Here is a 21,398-nt window from a genome sequence, read left to right as displayed (position 1 = left end):
TCACACGCATTTTCTGGAAACAGTTACCATATTGTGTATGTAAAGAAGAACGTGTTTCCGGAAAACATTGCGGAAGAGAAGTGGTGTTGACATTAAAAAAAGATACAGTATTGGCATAAAGTACTTGCCTGCTGAAGTCTAGAGGTAAGTCCCTAAGTCTGACTTTTACCTTCCATAACGTTTTATTGTTGCTCATTCAAAAAATGTGCATTGTTCGTATTTAATTGTTTATTGGTTGAATTTGTAAATGGTTTTCGAAAACTTGGGGTTTGGTTTTTCGCCTAAAACTGAAAAAAGGGACAGGGTTTCCTTACTCTCGATAACAGGATCTGTATGCAGGATCTGCATACCATCCTTTTGATACTGCTTTCTTTCACACTGGGGGTATTATGCTCTAATTAAACCCATCGATACTACTGCTAATGTTATATGTTATAAAGGCTGTAATAAAATCTTTCTAAACTTGTGCACCCCTTTGCTTATCTGTTGTCCAGCAGGGCTATTCTAAATTTCAGGCTTTTTATGTGAGTAATGTTGGCACCTTAATCCACATGAAATCAACAATTTAAATAGGAAGTTGTGCTAATTTTGTGATAGCTGTGCGTGCCTTCAGTGTAGTGGGAGGAAGAGCTACACTCACTGCAGTCTGCCTACTACTGTATTTTTTTAGCTAAAGTAATTTCAAAGACAGAATTGATTTTTACTGTGGCGATATTAATTCGTTTTTATATCTTTAGGTGACAGAAATGGACCATGCGAATCTGTCTTGTGCCATCTGTCTTGAGCCCTTCAAAGTCCCGGTCACCATCCCTTGCGGGCACAACTTCTGTCACGACTGCATCAGCAAGCATTGGGAGAGGGGGAATGGAATATGCTGTCCATCTTGTCGGATGTCCTTCAATGAAAAGCCCCCCCTCAACAAAAATGTGAACTTGTCCGATCTGCTGGAGAATCATGAATGTGCTGAAGGTGCTCTGGGCAATGTATGCAGCAAGAGGGAGGTGGGGACCTGCAGGCAGCACAATAAATCCCTTGAGCTCTACTGCAGAACTGACCGCATGTGCATATGTTGCCAATGTGCCATTCAAGAGTGCAAGCCCCATGACATCGTGCTCATACAGGAAGAGAGGAAAACCCAAGAGGTAAGCAGAACCACATCCCTCTCACTGCTTTGTACCAGTGCACAGAAAAGGAAATACCTGTGGCCCAGGGAGCTGTGTCTCCACACTATCTGGCAGTAAAAATGATAGAGGTGCAATACCCTTATCCAATACTGTGGAGATGCTGTCAATTCAAGCTCAAGAATCACTCAAGCAGTGAACTTGACCAAAATGGAATTTTTGCTTCAGTTTGAACAATGTTTTTTTTGTGTTTTTCATTTTAGTCCTACTCAGCTTGGAATCGACAGTTGTTTCTTTCTGTGTTGGTACACAGCAATAACCCCTGTATTGCACATGGAGATTGAAGAATGGCTGACATGTTCCACCAACCTGCACACTGCTCAGAGCCATAGGGTGTGCTGAAAGCTTCCTTGTGCTTAGGGTGTTATTCACTGATTTCACTGCAAGTCTACAGGTACAGGAGTCTCTGTTTTGCTGAGAGCCAAAGAGCCCTGTCTAGTCAACCCCAGAGCTCTGCCCTGGTTATATTCTGCTAATGGTGAACACATAGAATTTCAGTCCCATTGGTGCTGTAGGTTAACCTAGGCTTGCCCTCTTCAACCTGCACCTGGAGTGAGCACCTTTACTGATTGAACCAGCTGCCAGACCCCCTTCCTTTTTTTCTTAACCTCTCTTTCTTAGCCTCTGGTAGTGTCATAAGTTTCTTAGGTGAATCTATGCTGAAACCACATTTGAGTGTGACACCATATGGAATGCAAAGGAGACAGCTGAGAAATTAGACTTTAACACTGCAGTTTGCTTTGACAGGTAACACTCAGCAAAAAGAATCAAGAGTTGGTCAGATACATCGAGGGCACGACAAAGAGCATTGAAGAACTAAAGGACAACATTGCCAAGACCAAGGTATGCTTGCTGTGGTAATTGGCAATCAGTTTGTAATTAACCCTTTTTTTAGGCTGGTCCTAATTTAAATCACAGTGCTTGTCCTTTGTAGCACCATGTATCAGGTGAACCTTGCTTCTTGTGAAGACACTTCTTGTGGTCAACAGCAATGGCCAGTCCAGGTTCAGGAGAAAAGGGAAGTGCAACCATTGACATCACCAAGGTTAAAGAACACTATCAATAGAAATAAAAATAATATTTCTAATTGTTTTAACATCCAGTGCAATTCTCATTCATCCATTCATTTTCTAACCACTTCCTCCAATTACATGTCTCGGGGGAAACCGCAGCTTGTCCCACCAAACAGCGGGCTCACAGAGCCACACTCACACCGAAGCCAATAGTCCCCAAAGTCAATTAACCTACCAGTATAGTTTGGACTGTGGGAGGAAACCCACACAAAATACAAATTCTAAGACAGATAGCCCTTGATCTGGAATTGAACCCTGCAACACCACTGCAACCACTGCCACCATACCCAGAAAAGCACACAATGCCCTCTGCACAACATCTCATGACCTAGGATCTGCTATAGCAGTAACAAAGATCTTCATTAGCACTGAGCTTTCAGAAGTATAATACTACAGCATAATTCTTGATTTGTTTTATTGCTTTAAAATTTATAGCAGAAACAGTGTAGAATTCTGTTTTGGCCCTGTGTCCCAGTACATGTGACTTACAATATCAAAAAAGTCACAGTTGTGCTGGATGTGTGCATTTAACACACTACGATGCCCACTATGATAAGTCTCTTGACAGAAGATATGGACTATGTATAGGAGGCAGGCATGGTGGCATGACAATTAATGCTGCTTACATGCAGCTCTTGGTTTCTAGATTTAATTCTGGTCTGGGGCACCTTCTAATTCTTCTTCTTTTCTGATCCAGGTTTTCTTGCAGCAGACATCCGAGTGGGTGAATGTGAAGTTCTGCCAGCTGTTGAAGAGCGTGACGGAGAAGCAGGAGGCAGTCCAGCAGTTCATGCAGCAGGAGATGGAGGTGGTTCTGACCGAGGCTGAGGGGAGACTCACCACTCTGGAAGAACAAGCTGAGAAGCTGAGGGAAAACCAGAAACAGATTGAAACCATTCATACTCTACCAGATATTCACTTTCTCCGGGTAAAGAGGCTGCAGATCCTTTTTTTACGAGACCATAATGTTGTGGCTTCTGTCTGCAGTCCATACATTTGAAGTGACCAGTGGCACTGCATTGCATGGCCTCCATTCTTACTCCTTGGTATCCTGTTGATACCAGCTAATGCTGTGTCCCAGAGAATTATGATGCACCTTCAAGCTTGCAGCAACATCCCTTCTCCTGTCAGCACCGACACTTCCATATGGTGCGGTGGAGTTAATGGCATGTGATGAGCAAGAGCCTCATCAGTGGACATCAGAGGGAAGCATGCTTGCTCATGTTGGGTCATGGTTGAAGTGGCAAGTCAGGTTGATTAACATTCAGTAATACCCTATAGTGAGGATAATGTTGTTGGTTTTTTTTAATCTGGTCCTGAGATCAGACATGGACTTTGCCTTAGGATTCCTCATTTAAAGGTGCTTTATAAATTGAAATATTTCCCTGTTCCTTAGGGTCTTGATGTTTAAGGAAAGTAAGTTACAGTATGTAAAATATTCGAATTATTTAAGAATTGGTCAAATAGATGTCTTTCATTGACCATTCATTATTGGCCTATTAGGTTTTCAGCCCGACAACCACTGATATTTTGTACATTAAGACAGGCCTCCTCTGTAAGTTAACACCCAAAGTATGCAATATGACCCATCTCTGTTTTCTCAATCATCCACAGGAGGCTCAGTTTGTTGCACTGCCAGGCATTAGGAATGTGCCCCTGAATGTTTCCTCAGATCTTCAAGACATATTAACCGGGGTGACTGGCATCTTGTCCAAGATCTCCAAGCTTCTGCTGGAGGATCTGGAGAAAGCAATAAGTGCGGCCAGTGGCCAGGAGAGCCAAGGTAAGAGCACCAGCAGAACTGCCTGGGTATTCTTATTGTGAGAATGGGCAGCTGTTAGTGGATGGGTGTTAATCATGTGTATTAAACCATTTCTGTTGAAAGTTTTATTTTTTCATGTTTTTCTTTTTATAGTTTCATTTATGATATTATATCTTCTCTACCTGTATTCACTTTCATGTTTTAATTTTTAAAGATAAAATCTTAGCATGTATTTACTGTAATTGTTAATAGATTTTTTAAATAATGAGCATTCTGGAATGGCATTATGGGGGAGTGAAGTTGTCAAGAGGATGTAAAATTAATATAAACAAATGATAAAGAGTTCAGGCAAAGCTGCAAGATGATATATCAGGAATAATTGTTCAATGCGTATAACATGTATTGTATGTGTATTCTGTTATTTAAAAGGAGGCAGTCGGCTGTTTAGTGGAGCAAAGAAACTACTAAACCAGGGATCAGGTTGCTACCCATAATGGGACTATGCTACACATAGTCCCATTATGATTTGAAATGTTTTGATTTGCAGTTAACCTAAATGTATCGATCACGCAACAGGCTACTATTACTTGGTATTATGGACTAGGTTTTTCTGTACATTGTCAGTAGGTGTGGAATCAGTAACAGCAATGCCGTTGTCCCTCACAAAATGCCACAGGCACATTTCCCTATTTGGGCGGGAGTGCAGTTATTGTGCAGTTATGTGTTGCTTGTACAAGAAGTTTAGTGCTTCTTTTCTCATAAATTGGTCCCATATGACAAATATCTATTTGTACTCAAACTTCACAACACTAGGACTTTTAAACTCAAATATCAATCCATCTTTTTCTCTTTTGTCTCCATACCATCAGGTTCTCCAGAAGATAAGCAGATTGTGGTGGCTAGTATTCCAGATCCCATTGACTCAAGCTGTTCACCTGTTAGAGAAGGCTTCCGTGCAAGTGGGTGGTTTTCAGAAAATTATAGTCACTATCTTATCTTCCACTGTTGGTCAAACTGCCACATGGCACTAATTCTGACGTGGCAAAATAAATTTGCTTGAATCAACTTTCATATTGCTTTCTGCGGTGAATAAAAAAGCACTTACCACTGTACTATTTTAATGTACAACCAAATGAGGTTTGTGTCTAAACAGGTTTATCTCCTAATGCTACTCCTGTTGAATTTCCTCATGCTGTTTTCAACTGGACTTCAGTCTGAAACTGACCTGGTGCTTTAAAACACTGAATCAGAAAAGGGTTAGTAGTACGTGACAGTGACAAGGTTCATTGCTTAATTTTCTCTTTGTGCAGAGCAGAAAGTATAATTTCAGAAAAGTAATGTATTATATATTGACCATTTATTTTTTTATATTTTGTTTGTGTTCTTGACAAATAGTGGTACTGATTGACAGAACTTGTCTAACTCCAGCAGAATCTTTAAGTTGTTTTTTTATATCCTAAAATACTGTTAAATTTTTCTCTCTCCAATGCTGACTTCTGTACAATACTTTTCCTGTTCCATTCTCTCCGTTAGGATTTCACAGGAGCCAACTGTACAAGAAATTTCTACTTCACTGTTGATGTTGCCATTTCTGATTCTTATATACAGCCATGTATTCCTTTTATCACGGAACATGTACAAGTGGAGAAAAGTTCTGTTGTTGTTGGTGTGCGGTGTCATAGTATTATAGCAAAAAGGCTATGTTGGCTTTTTGAAAAAAAATCATAGATGTATTTGGTGTATCAGTTCAATCATTGACACTGTAACAAGTAGGAAATAACAAGATTAAAACAAGCTGGGTGCTTTTATATCTTGCTTGAATCAATGATTCAATCAATGAGTGAAAAACTGAGGTGTCTTCCTTAGTTGGAGCTTGGATTGAAATTGTATGTGGAATTTATGTCAGACTATAATATAGAGCAGAGAGAAGCAGAACAGGTACTGTGACAGGCACACTGAATTCTCTACACTCATGCTTTCTGAGGGATTTCCATGCAGTAATCTTCTCTGTATCTTCCTCCCACAACAGATTACAGGAAGCTCTCGTTTAACCCTGACACAGCCAATGCCAACATCTGGCTGTCTAAGGACAACCGCCAGGCAAAGCACAAGACTTCAGACCCACAGAACTACCCCCCCAATAAAGCCCGTTTTGAGCACGTCTGGCAGGTGTTGTGCACTGAGGGGTTGTCGGGGGGGCAGCACTACTGGGAGGTAGAGATAACCAAACCCTGGGCCTACATAGGGGTGGCTTATGATTCGATACCCAGGAAGGGGAAAGGCAAGGGCTTGATCCTGGGATTGAATGAGTTTTCCTGGAGCCTTCATCTGTCTGAGAAAGAACTCTGTGCCTGGCATGCAGGCAGGAAGGAGGCAGTCCAGATCAGGCCCCATTATAGGAGGATCGGTCTCCTGCTGAACTGCCATGCTGGTACACTCACCTACTATGGGGAAGGGCAGACCATCCTGCATACCTTCTACAATGCCTTCTCCCAGGAGCTGTACCCAGCCTTCTGGATTGGCGAAGGTGTGAGTGTCACACTGTGCATGCCTTGACTGCAGGAACAGCTCTTGTCATTGGCCAGTTCTTGTATCAAGGCTTGCAGTGTTAATGTAACTCTCACTACTTCCAATCAACTTCCAATGACTGTTCTGTATATGACCTTCTGCATCAGGCCACTGGATGTTGTACCACTGTTTTTACACAAGATTAAAACAAGCTGGGTGCTTGTTGTCGTGTCGCATTTGGAATATTTCTGTTAGCCGTGCTCGGTTTAATATGGCTTGTGTCTTGGTGTAATTTCTTGTTTTCATGCATTCTGTTCTTTTGCTGTTCATCTTTTTAAATCCTGTTTAAAATGTGCACTATTTAATTAAAAATAGAAGGGTTATTTCTCTTTGCTAATTGTAAGAAAAATGAAGGTCAGAATTAAATAGCTGACATATGTGCCTACCTTGATGCTGGACTTAAATTTGGGACGTACAAATTTCCTGTAGTAAGAGTTACTATATTTCAGCCAGCACATATACAACCATCACACTTGAAATTGTCTAAGCTCAGAAGGTAAAACAGGTGTTTGAATATGACATCTACAAATGTGAGTTTTTTGTTGCATCTGTGGACCATTACCTGAGTGAGTGTATTTCAGGTAGTGGCAGGGATACTGTGCCATTTTGAGTGAAATGTTAAATGAAAATCCTTGTATGGAGACAAGCTTGTGCTTGTGAGTGTTCAAGAATGCGTGCTAACTCAGGCATCCTTGGTAAACCCCATTGCATACCTCAGGCAAGTGTAATTTCTCTGTTCCCCACTTTATCTTAACGTGTAGCGAGTGGCCTGCCACCTGAGAGGGGGATGCATTTCAGTGGCAAAACAAGTGAGCACTCTCCTACCTGGAAAGCACCTTGAGATGTTTTGTAATGATGTAAGTAGAATATATCAGTATTTTTATTTTTATAAATTTATAGTGATGTATTTTAGCTGACGATGAAGAAGCAATTGCTTGGCTATACGTCTCAGATTAAATCCTGTCATCTGTTGCTTCCCATACTGCTAATCAATGTTACCAGTATGCTAAAATGGGAGGGGGTGTGTTGGGATCCACAAAGTGGATAATGGAATCACATTTGGTGTTGCTACATACAGTATATATTGCGGTCACCCATATAATAAGGAGAATGGAGATTGAGCTGACAGATGGAGAGTTGTGTATAGAGCTATAAAACAGGATATTGTATTTCTTTTCAGCATGGAATAAACCTTTACATAAATACAATAACCTACCTAGAAAGTGTCTAGTGAATCCTCCTTCTTTAAAACTATAGCTACCTTCGAACAAATATAAATTCTCTTGGTAAAGCAACTGTCTGCTTCCAGTGTGTCCTTACAGTCTGGGCCACATTGGCAAGCTGTTTACAAACTCTGAAGAACTGATAGAAAAGCATGAAACGTATTCATGTCATGAATGAGACATGTCATATGTTCTTTTAGTATAGTGAAAAATATCAAGCAATTCTCAAGCAAGTAAAATTAAGAATCTTATTTCATGATTTTCTGAGTTCTTTAGTACTATTAACTATTTCCAGCACTTCCTTGCCCCAGTAAAAACAGGGTATTTCTCAGACTCTTTTTATAGTGGTTCAGAAAAAATGCATTCATTCAAATTGTTGAGTGTCCGCTATTACAGATTATACATGCTTTCATGTGGCATATTACATTTACAGAACTAAAACATTTTAATGCTACTTCTAAATTACAGCTGTTTGTATAAAAAATAATGTTTACACAGCATTTGCACATATTTGAATGCTTTATAGTATTATATTGAAGGTGTCTTGAAAGTTTACTGGTTTACATTCTTGGTTTAAAAATTATAGGATTGTGTGTATTCTATGAACATACTCAAATGCTTGGTTCATTTTTTATGTATTGTAAAGAATGTAAATTACTGAAGATTCTAAAATAAAATTGCATATGTATGAATGAAAAGAAATGGAAACTAGTAGGAGACCGTTCCTAGAGAGAACAGTCAAACCTGTCTCATTCTTTAAGTACAGTCCTAGAGACGGTCTTGCAGAGACTGTGCCATAAAGGCACAGTGCCTGAGGGTTCAAGTCCAATGACGGGGACAGCTGCTCTATCTGAATTTGGGATCTCATGAGCAATCCGTCTTCCTTCTATACATTCTTGGACTTTTGGTAACAGCTGCAAGGTATAGCCAGATGGATTAAAACCAGGAACCTCCATTTCTGAGGATTCATCCTGCATTCTGGGTGGAGGCTTGAATGAGTTGAATGAACTGTATCTGTCAGAGCTAAATGAGCCAAACATTTAGGGATCCCATGCATTACGTGAACAGATTTGTATCTTCTTCCCAGGTCAAAAACCAGTGAAACTTGCTGCTCTCATTCTTAATCAGAACCTCAACTGAAACCATTCATGTACAGGAATAGGATCAAATTTGGCTGAAAATCTCTCAGAGACATACTGTATGTAAAATGGGTGCTTCAAGGTAGTTGCAGAGTAAGGGTTCCAAATATTTTGGCCAGTTAAGTGTCTTCCCAAAATCTAATTAATCAAAGTTACTGAACATAATTGATAGCTACCCAAGCACAGCCCTGAATGTATTACTCCCACTATTAAAGAAAACTGCAAAAGAGTCTGTTCACACAAATTCAATTTATTAAAACTGAGTTAATTCACAGTTTAGAAGAGTCACACATAAGTAACCATGCCTTTTCAACTTAATAAATTAATGAATAAATTAGTACGATTTTTAAATAAACTTTCACCTTTATACACACGGGGAGGAGGGGGCACATAATGCATAGCCATTTAAAAGTGCAAGCTTTGCGAAGAAAAACAGCCATCTGCTTTGTGCCACAGGAGAAGCCACAGGTAATGAATGAAAAGTAAGGTGCTGCACTGGAAAGTGCCTTCATCGTACCATCTGTTAATACTGCAAGAACAGAATGGTTGATTACTAGGAATGAGCTGTTTAGGATATTACAAAGTTAATGTATATATTACTAAGATACTCTTTTTTGCTTTGAAAAAAGATGAGAGTTCTAGAACCCAAGCTAAGACCCTTCACCGTAATCTAACTGTGCCTTTCAACAGATTTTTTAACGGATTTAAGTTTCTTCATTAAAACATGAGAGAATGCTTACAATTGTACCCATGTTCAAATCGGTCCTCTCACCATCTTTAATTTTTAAGGAATGACAGGAGTATAAAAAGCAGGTAATTGTATCCATTCATGCAATTGCCCGACTTCTTCCAGGTCTTCCTATGGTTTTTAGTTATTAACTTGTATTTAGTATTTTCTGATTATAACAGTTATATGCCTTTTAATGTGCAGTTCATCATACAGAGACAGATCATCCCACTGAAACCCTGGAAAGCTGTAGTTTATTTAGACAGAATTCACTGCTTGAAGTGACACTATATGAAGGTCCAAAGAGCAGTGTGATTGCCAATCAAATGTGGATTAAAATTATTCATCTTTGGGGTGGAGACAGCAGGATTATCAGGTGATGTATACATGGGAGTGTAATGGACAAAGTCCTAAATGTAGTAAAAGAGTTTGTTCGTGCAGCATTAATACTACAGGCACATGCTCCAGTTCTATCATGGGTCCAGGGTTTGCAGGGGAGGGTTTGGGGTGCCTGTCATCTAGACAGGATAGGGGAGAATGGGAAGAGTGATCACTGAGTGCCACCATCTGCTTCTTTTACTTGGATTTCTTGTCCTCTGGTGGGGAGTAGGGAGGAGGTTTGTCCTGCAAACACAAAACATCTAATAAGTCACTGTCATACTGTATACTATTCAGCACCAGTGAATCCAGGTGCCTTGAGATTATCGGACATTTATGGAGCTGCTGTGAGGATGATATACACTGCTGAACCGTTCTCTTACTTTTAACCCTTCCATATCTTCTGCCTTCATGCAGATATACAATTCTATGATGAGCTTCTACTACATTTTAAACTTTAATGTTTTGAGCAACGGGGCTAAACAGTCAGTCCTGGCAGACCCATCTTCTGTAGAACAAAAAGTAGCCTTATGGATACGTAGAGAGGACCAAGTGACGTTAATGTTAAGCATCTGACAATAATACGTTAATTAGATTTGACTGGTACATTTGATACGCTGCTACAACACGCTGACTGCTCATAAGTTGTGATAAGGTTTAAAAAAGATTTTGATATGACTTGAAAAGTTTTTTAAACAGCTTGGTTTCTTATCACACAGACTAAGCCGTATTAATAAAAGTAGAAGTCGTAACAGTAGAAAATAACAGAGGAGGTCTTAAGTAAATCATTGATGCCCATAACGTACACTGCAGCTCCCAATAGCCAAGTCACCATATTCTAGATTGTGTGAAGTATTGTGCGAGTCACAAATCAACTTGAGAATGCTGAATGAAATGATGCATTCTTTCTAATTACATTTTTAAACAAGTATGTTTTTTCAAATAGACTTGATAAAAATATGCACTTGCTGCAATGCTTTCAACACACTGTTGTCACACAGTAGGATCTACAGTAGTTTGGTAGTCAGGTATGCAGCTCAGCTAATTTAGGATTCCCATTCCTGAGTTAGTGTCTCAGATCAGAAATGGTCTGCAGGTGAAACCTGGTGCTCACCTCGGGCATGTAGACAGGAGGGCCAGGAGATGAGTAGCTGGTGCTGGCTGCTGCCTCTGCAGCTTTTGCTTGCGCTGTGTTAGTGAAAAGGAAACTGGGTATTAATTTCAGGCAATGTGAAGCAAATCGGCAAGTGCTAATACTCTGAGCATCATAAAGTGGTCTCAAAAGCTAAGTAGGAAACACTATGCAGGTACTTAACTAAGCAGGTTCTTAAAATAAGCTGGCAGATGCCAACATTTAGAAAAGACAGCTTCTTAATTCTGGAAACACACGGCACGGGCAAGGTCAACATGCTGCAGTGCTGGCCTTTGCACCTGAAGAGTGCAGCTCAATATGGACCAGTAAACTCGCTCATGCTCTTGTCCCTTACTACTGAAAGGAGTGTTCTATCCCACTACCTGCTGGAGTGTTGGGCAGGCCTGGGTCTTGAGGGGGCTGTTCCATTGGTCCAGAATAGGGGGGAGGAGGCATGTAACTAGCAGCACTGTCAAAAGCTGGGGGCCCAGGGTAAAATCCAGCTGAGGAAGAAAAGAGACAAAAACTCTGACTGCAAACATCAAAACAAAGACATCAAAATGTCTGCGTGAGAAATCGAAATTTAAAAAAAGCATGCAACCTGACCACAGAGACAGGGGTGTGGGCACTGACCTGGAGGAGGGGGATAGACGTAACCTGGTGGGGGTCCAGCATACATTCCATTGGCGGGGGGTGGGGGATAGGAGTAGGCTCCATTGGGCATGTAGGGGCACCCAAAGGCACCACTCACAGGCTGACCTCTAGAAGCTGAGAAGAACAGTGGAGAGACAGCAGTGTCAACACCGACAACCCACAAGGCTTAATCAAGGGTGAGATAGCTTCACAGTCATACTGGAAAGGCTCAGCCAGAGGCAAGACAGCATCATTGATACATAATAGCTCAATCCAAGGTGAGACAGCATATGGTGTAAGAGTACTTCAAAGTCACACCCCACAGGTTCACCTGGGGGAGGGGGAAATAGCATCATCAACACAACAGCCCCTAGCAAGCTCAATCAAAGTGAGAGACAGACTGGACTGACTCAAACAGGGGTGAAACAGCACCTCAGACACAGACAGAGTTCCAAAGGTAAAGGAAAAATCTCCTACCTTGTGATGCCACCTGTAGCATGTACTGTCCAAACTCAATGGCCCCCCCTGAAGTGAAGGTCAGTTTAAAGTTGCAAGAACCCTCCCAGCCTCCTGCAGGAGAGACACAGTCTTTTCAGAGATCATATTCTCTTTTGCATTGCAAATTGCTGATCCTCATTTTAGCCCTGTGTACAGCACTGGAAAGTAATTTGTTATAGATCAGGGCATGTTTTATTCCATTAGAATTGTTAGCAACATTTTAAAAATATTTCTGAAGTGAATCAATTAGCTATCTTGTTGAAAACTATTTGTTGGTCACGCACATGTATACCCGTGATGATGTTGTCATGAGAAGACCCTTTGTATCGAGAAGTTTGAAACATACTTTGTGTCTTTGTGTTTAGCATTTTCTTGGGTAGAAAACTGAGTGCGGGATCATATTTTTATAATATGGTGGCATCAAAAGAGCAATGGAGGTTACAGCTGAAACGTGTTCCATTATTGTTTTAACTTCAATCATGAATCTGGCTTTGAAACCGGCTAGTCCAGTGCAGGAAGAGACCAGCATGCAACAGCAGACATGCGTGTCAAGGAAATGCGCCTTGCTGATGTAGCTCACACTTTAGAGGTTTTCCTGTCCAGCCAAATGCCAAGACAGCCTACAGACTGAGCCCTCCCCAAGCATCTTACCTTCGGACTCAGAGCTCACATTGCCCTTGATGTAGTTGGCCCCCAGGACTGGCTGTTTCACCTCACAGCCCTTCATCAGATAAAATGGCATCATGAAGGACTGCATGGGATCCTTGCCTTTGGTCAGGAAGATCACCTATGACACACCAGCATTCAGTATTAGTCTGTATTCTTGCATTTTTAATGAGGACACTCCATCCCAGAGGTTGTAGGTGTTGCTCAACCAAGAGCACAGGTTGGGCGCTATGATCAGAATGAGACAAGTTCAAGGTCATGTCACTAGCGGACTGCGACTGGGGTTTCCCAAGCAGGGGGATTAAGTTACCTTACACTCTCTTGGCTTTCCTTGAAACAATGACTCAGGGAGTCCTGTGATCTACCACTATCTAACTGCTTCTGTAAGATTATGCAGAATGATTCTGTGGGGGGGGGGAGCAAAATTCGGATTCTAAAAGGAATGTAAGAAAGTCGAGCAGTTGTTTTATATACAATAATACACTTTCCCAAGCCCCTTCGTCACACTACGCCTTGAAGCTTTTGGTTTTCCTGTTGGTGTGCAGAGTTAACAATGGTCGAAGAAGGGCACTGCTTCACTCAGCTACTGATTTACCAATGAGGCTACAGATTCTATAGTCACGCCAATGGACTGCCACCCTTGCTTTTTCACTCCTTCACTGGCCAAAGGCAGTGTTAGGAGAAAGGAACTATTTTAGGCAACCACTATGAAAATTTGCAAGAGGGAAAGTAATCGTGAAGACGCAGTCTGTGTACCTTAAACAATATTCACAGCTCCTGAAAAAGTTCTGCATCACTTCAATGGATGCTTATAAGAGTGATTAGTTGTAATGCTATTACACCATGGTGATTATTGATTACTGAGATTAACAGTCTCTCTCTCACCCGGTATGGGGTCAGATAGATGCTTCCCTTTTTGCTCTTCCTAAAAGGCTCTGGCAATGTTTCTGCGTCAGTGAAGGACAGCTCCACATGGTCATAGGTCATCAGGACACTGTGAACCAAGGGAAAACAGCAGAAGAGCAGAGATTAAATGTATCACTCTCAAAACAGAGAATGCCTCAAAGTGCTTCTGTGTCTCAGAAGGAAAGCATTCTTGAAAGAAGACTTAAAGCAAGCAAATTATGTGAAACTGTAACCATGGAGTAACCTGTAACCATGCATGTTAAACTACAGAAATAGAAGCAATTTAACACTCTTTAACTACTTCCTCAAAAACACATAGAAAAGTAAGCTTCAATACTCTCCATGGTGAAGCACTTAGGCTTCTGTAATGGGATATTCTGGTAACATATTACAATACTTTATTGGTCATTTTTAATCCTGAACGGGTAAAAGAGTGAAGTTAGAGTAATAAGGAATTTGGCAAGAAAGCATGTTAAAAAAACAAAATTATGAAGGCAGTATTTTGCCTGCATAGCAGTTTTTTTTTTCCTGACAGCAATAACAGTAGGTAACTACTGCAAACACCTCAGTAAAACCATATTGTTAAACTGTCCATTCTTTAAAATGTCTGCTACACACATTGTTTGTTACGGAACATCTAAAAGCGCAACGCGATGGTAATATTATACGGTTCATAAAGATATGGTTAACTGGTTAACCGATAGAGCGCTTTTCTGGTGGGATAACACGGAGAAGCGAGCAAATTAGTTCTTCTCATTTGGAAGTATTGTTTCTGGCGTGTTATATACATCACGTCATCCTCCTAAAGCGTATTCATGACAAAACCTGGTGGCGAATGCCTGCCAAATGACCGAAAATGTATGCCACCATTCTGACGAACAAAGTTCGACCGTGAGAAACCGTCTGCCTGCCAGCGATCTCCGTAGGATCTAAGGAGATTAATACAATGGGTTTAACCCAAACTGAACCGTAAGGGAACATTCCAGCAAAACCCGAAACTCAGTCTTTAAAATGAAAGATTTCCCATCTGGCACACGACGGAAGGCCCCTGTATTTTGGACAACTGAACCTACTAAGATAATTAACAGCAGTGATAAACATTCTGGCGCCGGCAGAGGAAGAAACTGAATTTACAGCTAAACCAGTCAATGTTAAACCGCACTTCGTAACTGTCATTGTGTTACGGACAATTCCTTAATATGCTAGGAAGACTTCTATTAAAAAAACAAGCTGCAAAAATGCTAGCGACAACACAGGATAGGTAAAAACAAATAACAGGTCTGTAGTTTGAAACCATCACTTCACTGATCTATTTTAAACTATAAAATCCATTCCACCGTTACCTTTCGCTGTTGTTGATGATCACCCCCCCCGAGTCTGAATTATTCTTGTTTAGCGCCATGGCGCTGCCTTGTCATTAATATCGGCGATCACTATTTTGTGTAACTCCTCTCTACGCTTTTCGGGTGTCTGTCCCACTTTCGATCGCTCTCTGAACTACTGCAGCACTGACGAATTTGACGCAACAACAATACTTCCGGTTGCTGCTGCGCTGGCGCAACTAACATGCGCATTACCCCATTACCGATTGGCATCCGTGGTTTTAACTGTTGACGTCAGCACTCGGGCTGTCTTACGTTCCGTAAATGCATGAAGGAAGATAAGCCGCTTCGTTTCAAAGGGCTAGAGAGTGGTACACTGTGGTTGCAACATGTTGCAATTTGTTTCGAGTGGATTGCAGGAAGGTGCGTTGCATAATCCATGGACTTCTGGATTATTTTTGTCATGTTAAATTACTTTGCATAGTTAAACGTTTTGCGTTTGCAATACAGCTTTCTGGCTCCCAGCCATCGAGGCGGGCAAGAGCGATAAAAGACAACAAAGTTTTGCAGTTTTGCAGTCCTGGAGGGTCCTTGCATAGTAAAGCTGCCCTCTTAGAATAGAAATATTAGAAGTGCATGTTTGTGTTACGTCAGTCAATGCATTTATTGTATTACCTCTCTGCTTTCCTTCAAAAAGGGTTGAAATCGTCTCTAAATGTCTGACAGCTCCAAGTTTTTCTCCGGGAAAGAGGGAGAATCGTAGTTGAAAATAATAAAGGCACACTAGGAGCTAGAAATTTTGCTACAATACGACTTAAAGTCGAGGCAAGCTGAATGAATTGTAGATTAGTACAAAACGTTTAATCACTGAAGAAAATCTCTGAGGATGTATTCGCTATTTTTACTCTAGCCGGTATATTGATGCCTTTATGTGTGGTGTGGTTTATGTGGTGTCTTCATGTGTAGCTCCTTTAATTCCTCTTCATCCTCAGACTCGGGGACCTCTGGGTCTGCTGTTCTGGTTGCATCCACGGGCTCAGAGATTTCCAAACCTGCTTCCTTTCAGAAAGCACAGGTAAGCCTCTATCATCTCTTTCCATGAATCACCTCATTCTATTTAGGATATTGTGGACTGCTCTAATCCAGTTTTTAGATTAATTCTCACCAGTGACTTAGTATGGGGGTTATTTCATTTATACCCATTTAATGAGCACAGCTCCAGTCTTGATCATCTGATATCTGTATGTTGTCATTCACTACAATGAAAAATATGTCAAATCCTAATGAAATGTTGATCCCCAGCTTTTATTGACATTGGAGCATAAATTTCTTAGCAGTCATGGAGCTACTTGGAACCATCTTAAATGACCCTTAATACAAAAAAATGCACATAATTGCCAATACGGCAGTACGATGCTGCATTGGTTAGCATTACTGCCTTGCAGCATTGGGGCCCTGGGTTCAATTCTGGACATGGGTTGCTACCTGTGTTGAGTTTGTATGTTCGCATGGGTTTTCTCCTGTTGATCTGGTTTGGTTCCACAGTCTGAAAACATAATGGTAGATTAATTGGTTCTGGAACCATTGGCCCTGGTGTGATTGTGTGCATTTTTGTCTCTATGTGCCCTGTGATGGACCAGCGTCCCCTCCAGGCTGTGCCCTGCCTTGTGCCTGTTAATTGTCGGGATAGGCTCTGGCAACCCTGCAGTGGAAAACCAGTTAGAAATTGGATGTTTGCCGATAGGAAATTAATTTTAAAAGTATGCACATTTCAATTCATTCTTAGCACATTGAGAATTCCCATTAGACGGTGATGCCTTTGAACAAAATGCGAATTGCTTTAATCCAAGAAAGTCATTCACATTTTCTGTAGTGGGGAGCAAGATTTTAAAACTGTAACCAATCATATAGGATCCTGGCAAAGTGGGTAAGCCACTGTAGAGCATTTAGGAGGTTTTTCAGGTGTTTGGTAAGTTCTTATCTTTCTGTAACATTAAATGCACCCATTATCACCTTATCTGGAACTTTCCTCATGTAGCATTATGTATTCTTCACTTTTGAAGCATTAGGAAAGCACCCATATTCCATGGCAGGTTTTATGTATCTAATGTGCAATAAACTTGCCTCACAATATCTCAGATGACAGCTGGTACCTGAAGGATAAGGTCCAGGGTGCAGAGGCCCTTGCATCCCCTGTATCGTCCAAGACTGGCTGTGGCGTGGAAGGAATTGGCCACACAACGCATGCGCATGTAACATTGTACTGTGATTTCATTTCAGGGAGGGAAGAAAGAATACCTGTGTCCTTACTGCCATGTCTGTCTGAGTTCACGCAACTGCCTCTATAAACACAAGCTTCGGAAGCACCCTGACAGGGCTCATGGGGAGAAGAAGAGTGCTATCGCATGTCTAGAGTGCAGCAATTACAGGTGGAGTTTCTAAGACATTCAGAAAATTTGAGAGGTTTGTGGGGGGAAACAAAAAAAAAACTTGAAAGGCAAATAACTGCTCAAGGGCCATCCAGTGCTTTGAGTAACATGATGAGCTTTTGCAAGAAACTTGAAATATTGTTACTGCTGAATTTATTTTTTATGAGTAATTTAGAAACACGTTTCAGCTGCAGCAGTACGGACTGGCTTGCAGTAATGGTCTTAATAGATGTGGTCATTTCGGGAAGGCAGAGAACAGCTTCAAGACTTGGTATTAATTAATGAGCAGTACACGGGAGGAAATGTAATGTATTTCATTGGTGAGGAAGAAATTCTTTAATTAAATATTTAATAAAAAGCAATGACTTTTACTTGATAGCAAAATTGAAGTGACTTTGATTACTTGGCCACACAGAAATCCATGCATAATCTCTCCAACCTCACTTGGGCTTGTCAGAACTGGGATGGAAAACCCCCAGAGAACAGCAGGTTGCTGTTGCAGTTGGTGTTGTTAACCATTAGGTGGTGTTCTTCTCTCTGAATTGGAATTTCCAAAGCATTGCTGTAGGAGGTGATGTCTGTTTGATGAGACGTTAAACCGAAATCTTTATTTCTTGGCCATTTAATGTTCCGTGGTCTTTCTGGGAAGAGCAGGTGGTGTTAACGTGGTTCTGGGGTTTGTACATTCTGGCTCTCCTCATGTCAATTAGATGAGCAGTTTCTCATTTCCCCATATGAACTGCCTTGTCGTGGTATGACCCAGGTGGGTGCTACAGTTCAGGGGTGGATAATTCGAGTCCCCTCCCACAAAACCACTTTCAGATCCTTTGGGAAGAAAAACTTTACACAGGTGCAAAAAATAATTATATTTGAATCAACCCAGTAGCAATTGTCTGATTTTAGTGTCTATTAAAGTATATGTGGAATTAAAGAAATTGAAAAGGGTGAGGGTGTTTTTTTATTTTCAATAATATCAAAATCCAGGTTTTAATTTTTCATCATATTTAAGCTTGCAGACAGAAGTTAGGTCTTCACGTCTTTAGTCCCTGTTGCTTGTAAATTTGGAGTTAAAACAATAGTATTTTCACATAAACAGAAGGAGCAGCCATTCTGTTATGATATTATTTGGATTTTATCTAAAGCTGCTTAACATTTATACAGCTGGGTATTTTTATTGAAGCACTCTGAATGAATGAAGTTACCTTCATTAAGAATTACTGTCCCCTCTTCAAATCCAAAACCTTTTAGTTTAAGTCCAGCACCCTAACCACTGCCCCACACTGCTTCTTTTATTGGAGGATAATATTGTCTCCATTAGATAAGATAACTTACACAAGACATTCATGCACCTTCTAGCTATATGCATGGAGTGGTAAACTGTGTGCAGGAATAGCAAGTCATAATGGTTTACATGTCCTATTATACCTTATAGATTACTGAAGATCAGCAGATATAGCTTTTGTGCTTATGAAAATACTGTCATCTCCCCCATAGCTTTGGTAGTGACGTCAGCGACATGACTTCTGTCCGCATATGATTCATGCAAAATCTGCATTGTACAGCCACAATGTTTCCCAAGATAGACTTGTAACCTCACATCAGTTTACTCCACTGTCTTAGATGCAGCGGGCAACAGGAGCTGATTCGACACCTGAATGAGACTCACCAAAAGGCACTTAAAGTTGAAATCAAGAGCTTTTCTGACTATGAGGATTTTCTTCAGTGGAAGGCCAATGTGGAAGTCAATGACAGTGCCTCATTTGTGAAGTCCGTGAAGGGCTTGAAACACACACAGGAAGCGAAGATCCAGTGGTTTCACTGCAATCGATCAGGCCACTACAAAGCAAAAGGAGAAGGCGAACAGCTAAGGAAATTACGGGGATCTTGCAAAATTGGAGGCCGGTGTAGCGCCTACATGAAAGTGTCTGTAAAGAGGGCTGATGAAACAGTGAGTGTTGAGTGCTGTTTGGGACACACGTCGCATTTAATCAAGCCTAGCAAGATAGACGCCACTCACAGCGCTCACGAAAGAGAGAGAATCCGTGAAAAAATTCTGCAGCAAGTTCAGATCATTGTGGACATGACAAAGGAAGACATATCCACTGAGGCGCTTAATGCGCTCTGTGATCACTTGACCAGTGCTATAGCCATGGGAGAGGCTTTATTGAATAAGACAAATGGTCACGATGGCCTCCTCAAAGCAGATTCCAACAAAGAAGCAAGCTGAGCAGCAAAACCTGTTTTAGGCGCACTAAGCTGGAATTCACAGCAGTACTTCAGTCCTCCTGGGCTCTAGAGACTAAATCCAAAGCAAATCTTTCAGGAGATATTAGCCTGTGGGTGTAACACTGAACATAAGGGCAAAAGCTCTGGTGAAGTGGGTGGAAAGCTCAAGTATTGGCATAAGGACCTGGAAAACAACTGCACTTGCAGAGGTTGCGTTAATACAAAATGGTTTCCTGCATTTACAGAACTCTTAAAGTTTAATGTATTATTCTGAAGCAAGTGTTATAGAATGGATTTATTTGAAAAGGTGTTTTGGAAAAGTAACAGCACTGTTTATAAAGACACATTCTTCTATGGTAGTTGCCAGGAGAAGGAAATTCTGGGGTATTGTGAAACTCTTGGTCCCAACTGTGCTGTTTAAAACTGGTTTAAAGCTTTACATTTAAAGTACATAGGCATTGAGAATTAAAAAAGCCATAAAAATGGTCATGGTTAAAGAAGTTAAAATTATTAGGCACGGGAAATCTTTTGTCATTCACTTTGCCCAAGTGACCATCTGAAGCTCTGCATCATCAGAAGAAGTGACAGTCATGAGAACATTGATACAGTATCACAGAAGCAAAGACCCAAATTAATGTTTGACCACCAGAGGACACCAATGTACATTTTGTAGATTTTCGTTTAGAAATAGGTGCAGAAAATACTACAGATTAAACTTAAATTTGTTGTAAATTTGTGTTGGATATTCATTAACAATGTTTTTTTCAGTATGCCTGGGTTTTCAGAAATGGAATTTAAGTATGGCTTAAAAGGGTTGTGCTTCTGTATGTGTTTTCTCAGGCCAGGTTAGAATGACATGTCTTGAAGTTATTCACACTTTAAATTGAGCAGTATTGGGATAACTGAGCAGCTAACAGAATCGCATTGCTGTCTCGCAGTATTGGGACCCAGGGTTCAATTCCAGGCCTGGGGTGCTATCTGCTGTCTGTGTGGAGTTTGTTTATTCTCCCGGTGTTCACGTGTGTTTCCTTCCGGTGCTCAAAAAAAATACTGGATGATTAAGTGGCTCCTAGGAAACTTGGCCATAGGTCTGAGTGTGTGCGTGTCCGTGTGTGTTCCCAACGATGGACTGGCGTCCCTTCCAGGGTGTATCCCGCCTTTTGCCTATTACTTGTTGTTATAGGTTCTGGCTCCCCTATGACCGTGACTTGGAAGAAACTTTTAAAAGATGGATAGATGGAATAACCAAGTGGCTCATCCAAGAAAGGAGCTTGTTCAGATCCGTAGTCTAGATTCACCTGGAGTGCTGCTGGAATTGTGCGGGCAGCCTGCTCTGGAGCAGTGACTGCGCTTGACTGTCTACTCTTTCAACTATAAACTTGTGACTGGGCCCTGCCTCCTGCTCTCAGCTGACCCTAAAAGCAGAAGTGCCCTGGGAGGTGTTGAAACACACAACTGACAGGATACAGAAGCACTGAGCTGAGGAAGGAGGACAGAGCAGTGGGCTGTGTTCACATCTGGTCTTCATGTTGTGA

At 41.1% G+C, this 21,398-nt stretch overlaps 3 protein-coding genes across 3 annotated transcripts; 2 read left to right on the top strand and 1 right to left on the bottom strand.

Moving 5' to 3' along the window:
- Positions 1–38: 38 nt before the first annotated feature.
- On the top strand, positions 39–8,509 carry trim65 (tripartite motif containing 65). Its single transcript, XM_088928078.1, has 7 exons — positions 39–144; positions 738–1,142; positions 1,929–2,024; positions 2,952–3,182; positions 3,869–4,037; positions 4,886–4,975; positions 6,046–8,509. The coding sequence occupies exons 2-7, from the start codon at positions 747–749 to the stop codon at positions 6,570–6,572; spliced, it is 1,509 nt and encodes a 502-aa protein (XP_088784204.1). The 5' UTR covers positions 39–144; positions 738–746; the 3' UTR covers positions 6,573–8,509.
- A 671-nt stretch (positions 8,510–9,180) lies between these two features.
- wbp2 (WW domain binding protein 2) lies at positions 9,181–15,426 on the bottom strand. Its single transcript, XM_088928076.1, has 8 exons — positions 15,230–15,426; positions 13,866–13,974; positions 12,966–13,101; positions 12,294–12,386; positions 11,817–11,951; positions 11,567–11,686; positions 11,166–11,239; positions 9,181–10,297 (listed from the first exon to the last, which is right to left on the bottom strand). The coding sequence occupies exons 1-8, from the start codon at positions 15,286–15,288 to the stop codon at positions 10,250–10,252; spliced, it is 774 nt and encodes a 257-aa protein (XP_088784202.1). The 5' UTR covers positions 15,289–15,426; the 3' UTR covers positions 9,181–10,249.
- Positions 15,427–15,547: 121 nt separating this feature from the next.
- LOC148824021 (zinc finger transcription factor family protein 17-like) lies at positions 15,548–20,595 on the top strand. Its single transcript, XM_088927530.1, has 4 exons — positions 15,548–15,631; positions 16,201–16,283; positions 17,489–17,637; positions 19,258–20,595. The coding sequence occupies exons 1-4, from the start codon at positions 15,598–15,600 to the stop codon at positions 19,862–19,864; spliced, it is 873 nt and encodes a 290-aa protein (XP_088783656.1). The 5' UTR covers positions 15,548–15,597; the 3' UTR covers positions 19,865–20,595.
- The last annotated feature ends 803 nt before the right edge of the window (positions 20,596–21,398 follow it).

This window comes from Atractosteus spatula, chromosome 11 (genome assembly GCF_055471065.1).
Source record: "Atractosteus spatula isolate fAtrSpa1 chromosome 11, fAtrSpa1.hap1, whole genome shotgun sequence".
Classification (NCBI taxonomy): domain Eukaryota; kingdom Metazoa; phylum Chordata; class Actinopteri; order Semionotiformes; family Lepisosteidae; genus Atractosteus; species Atractosteus spatula.
Note: the sequence above shows the minus strand (reverse complement) of the source record. Positions and strands in the feature narration are given on the sequence as shown.

Bases quoted from the DNA above. Each gene is read 5' to 3' on its own strand.
- trim65 (XM_088928078.1), top strand. From the start codon at position 747: ATGGACCATGCGAATCTGTCTTGTGCCATCTGTCTTGAGCCCTTCAAA. The intron at 1,143-1,928 runs GTAAGCAGAACC...TTGCTTTGACAG, and splicing joins AAGAGAGGAAAACCCAAGAG to GTAACACTCAGCAAAAAGAA. The intron at 4,976-6,045 runs GTGGGTGGTTTT...CTCCCACAACAG, and splicing joins TAGAGAAGGCTTCCGTGCAA to ATTACAGGAAGCTCTCGTTT.
- wbp2 (XM_088928076.1), bottom strand. From the start codon at position 15,288: ATGGCGCTAAACAAGAATAATTCAGACTCGGGGGGGGTGATCATCAAC. The intron at 11,687-11,816 runs GTCAGTGCCCAC...TTTCTTCCTCAG, and splicing joins CGTCTATCCCCCTCCTCCAG to CTGGATTTTACCCTGGGCCC. The intron at 10,298-11,165 runs GTGAGCACCAGG...TTGTGTTTGCAG, and splicing joins CTCCTGTCTACATGCCCGAG to GACAAACCTCCTCCCTACTC.
- LOC148824021 (XM_088927530.1), top strand. From the start codon at position 15,598: ATGTTGCAATTTGTTTCGAGTGGATTGCAGGAAG. The intron at 15,632-16,200 runs GTGCGTTGCATA...CTTCATCCTCAG, and splicing joins TTCGAGTGGATTGCAGGAAG to ACTCGGGGACCTCTGGGTCT. The intron at 16,284-17,488 runs GTAAGCCTCTAT...ATTTCATTTCAG, and splicing joins CTTCCTTTCAGAAAGCACAG to GGAGGGAAGAAAGAATACCT.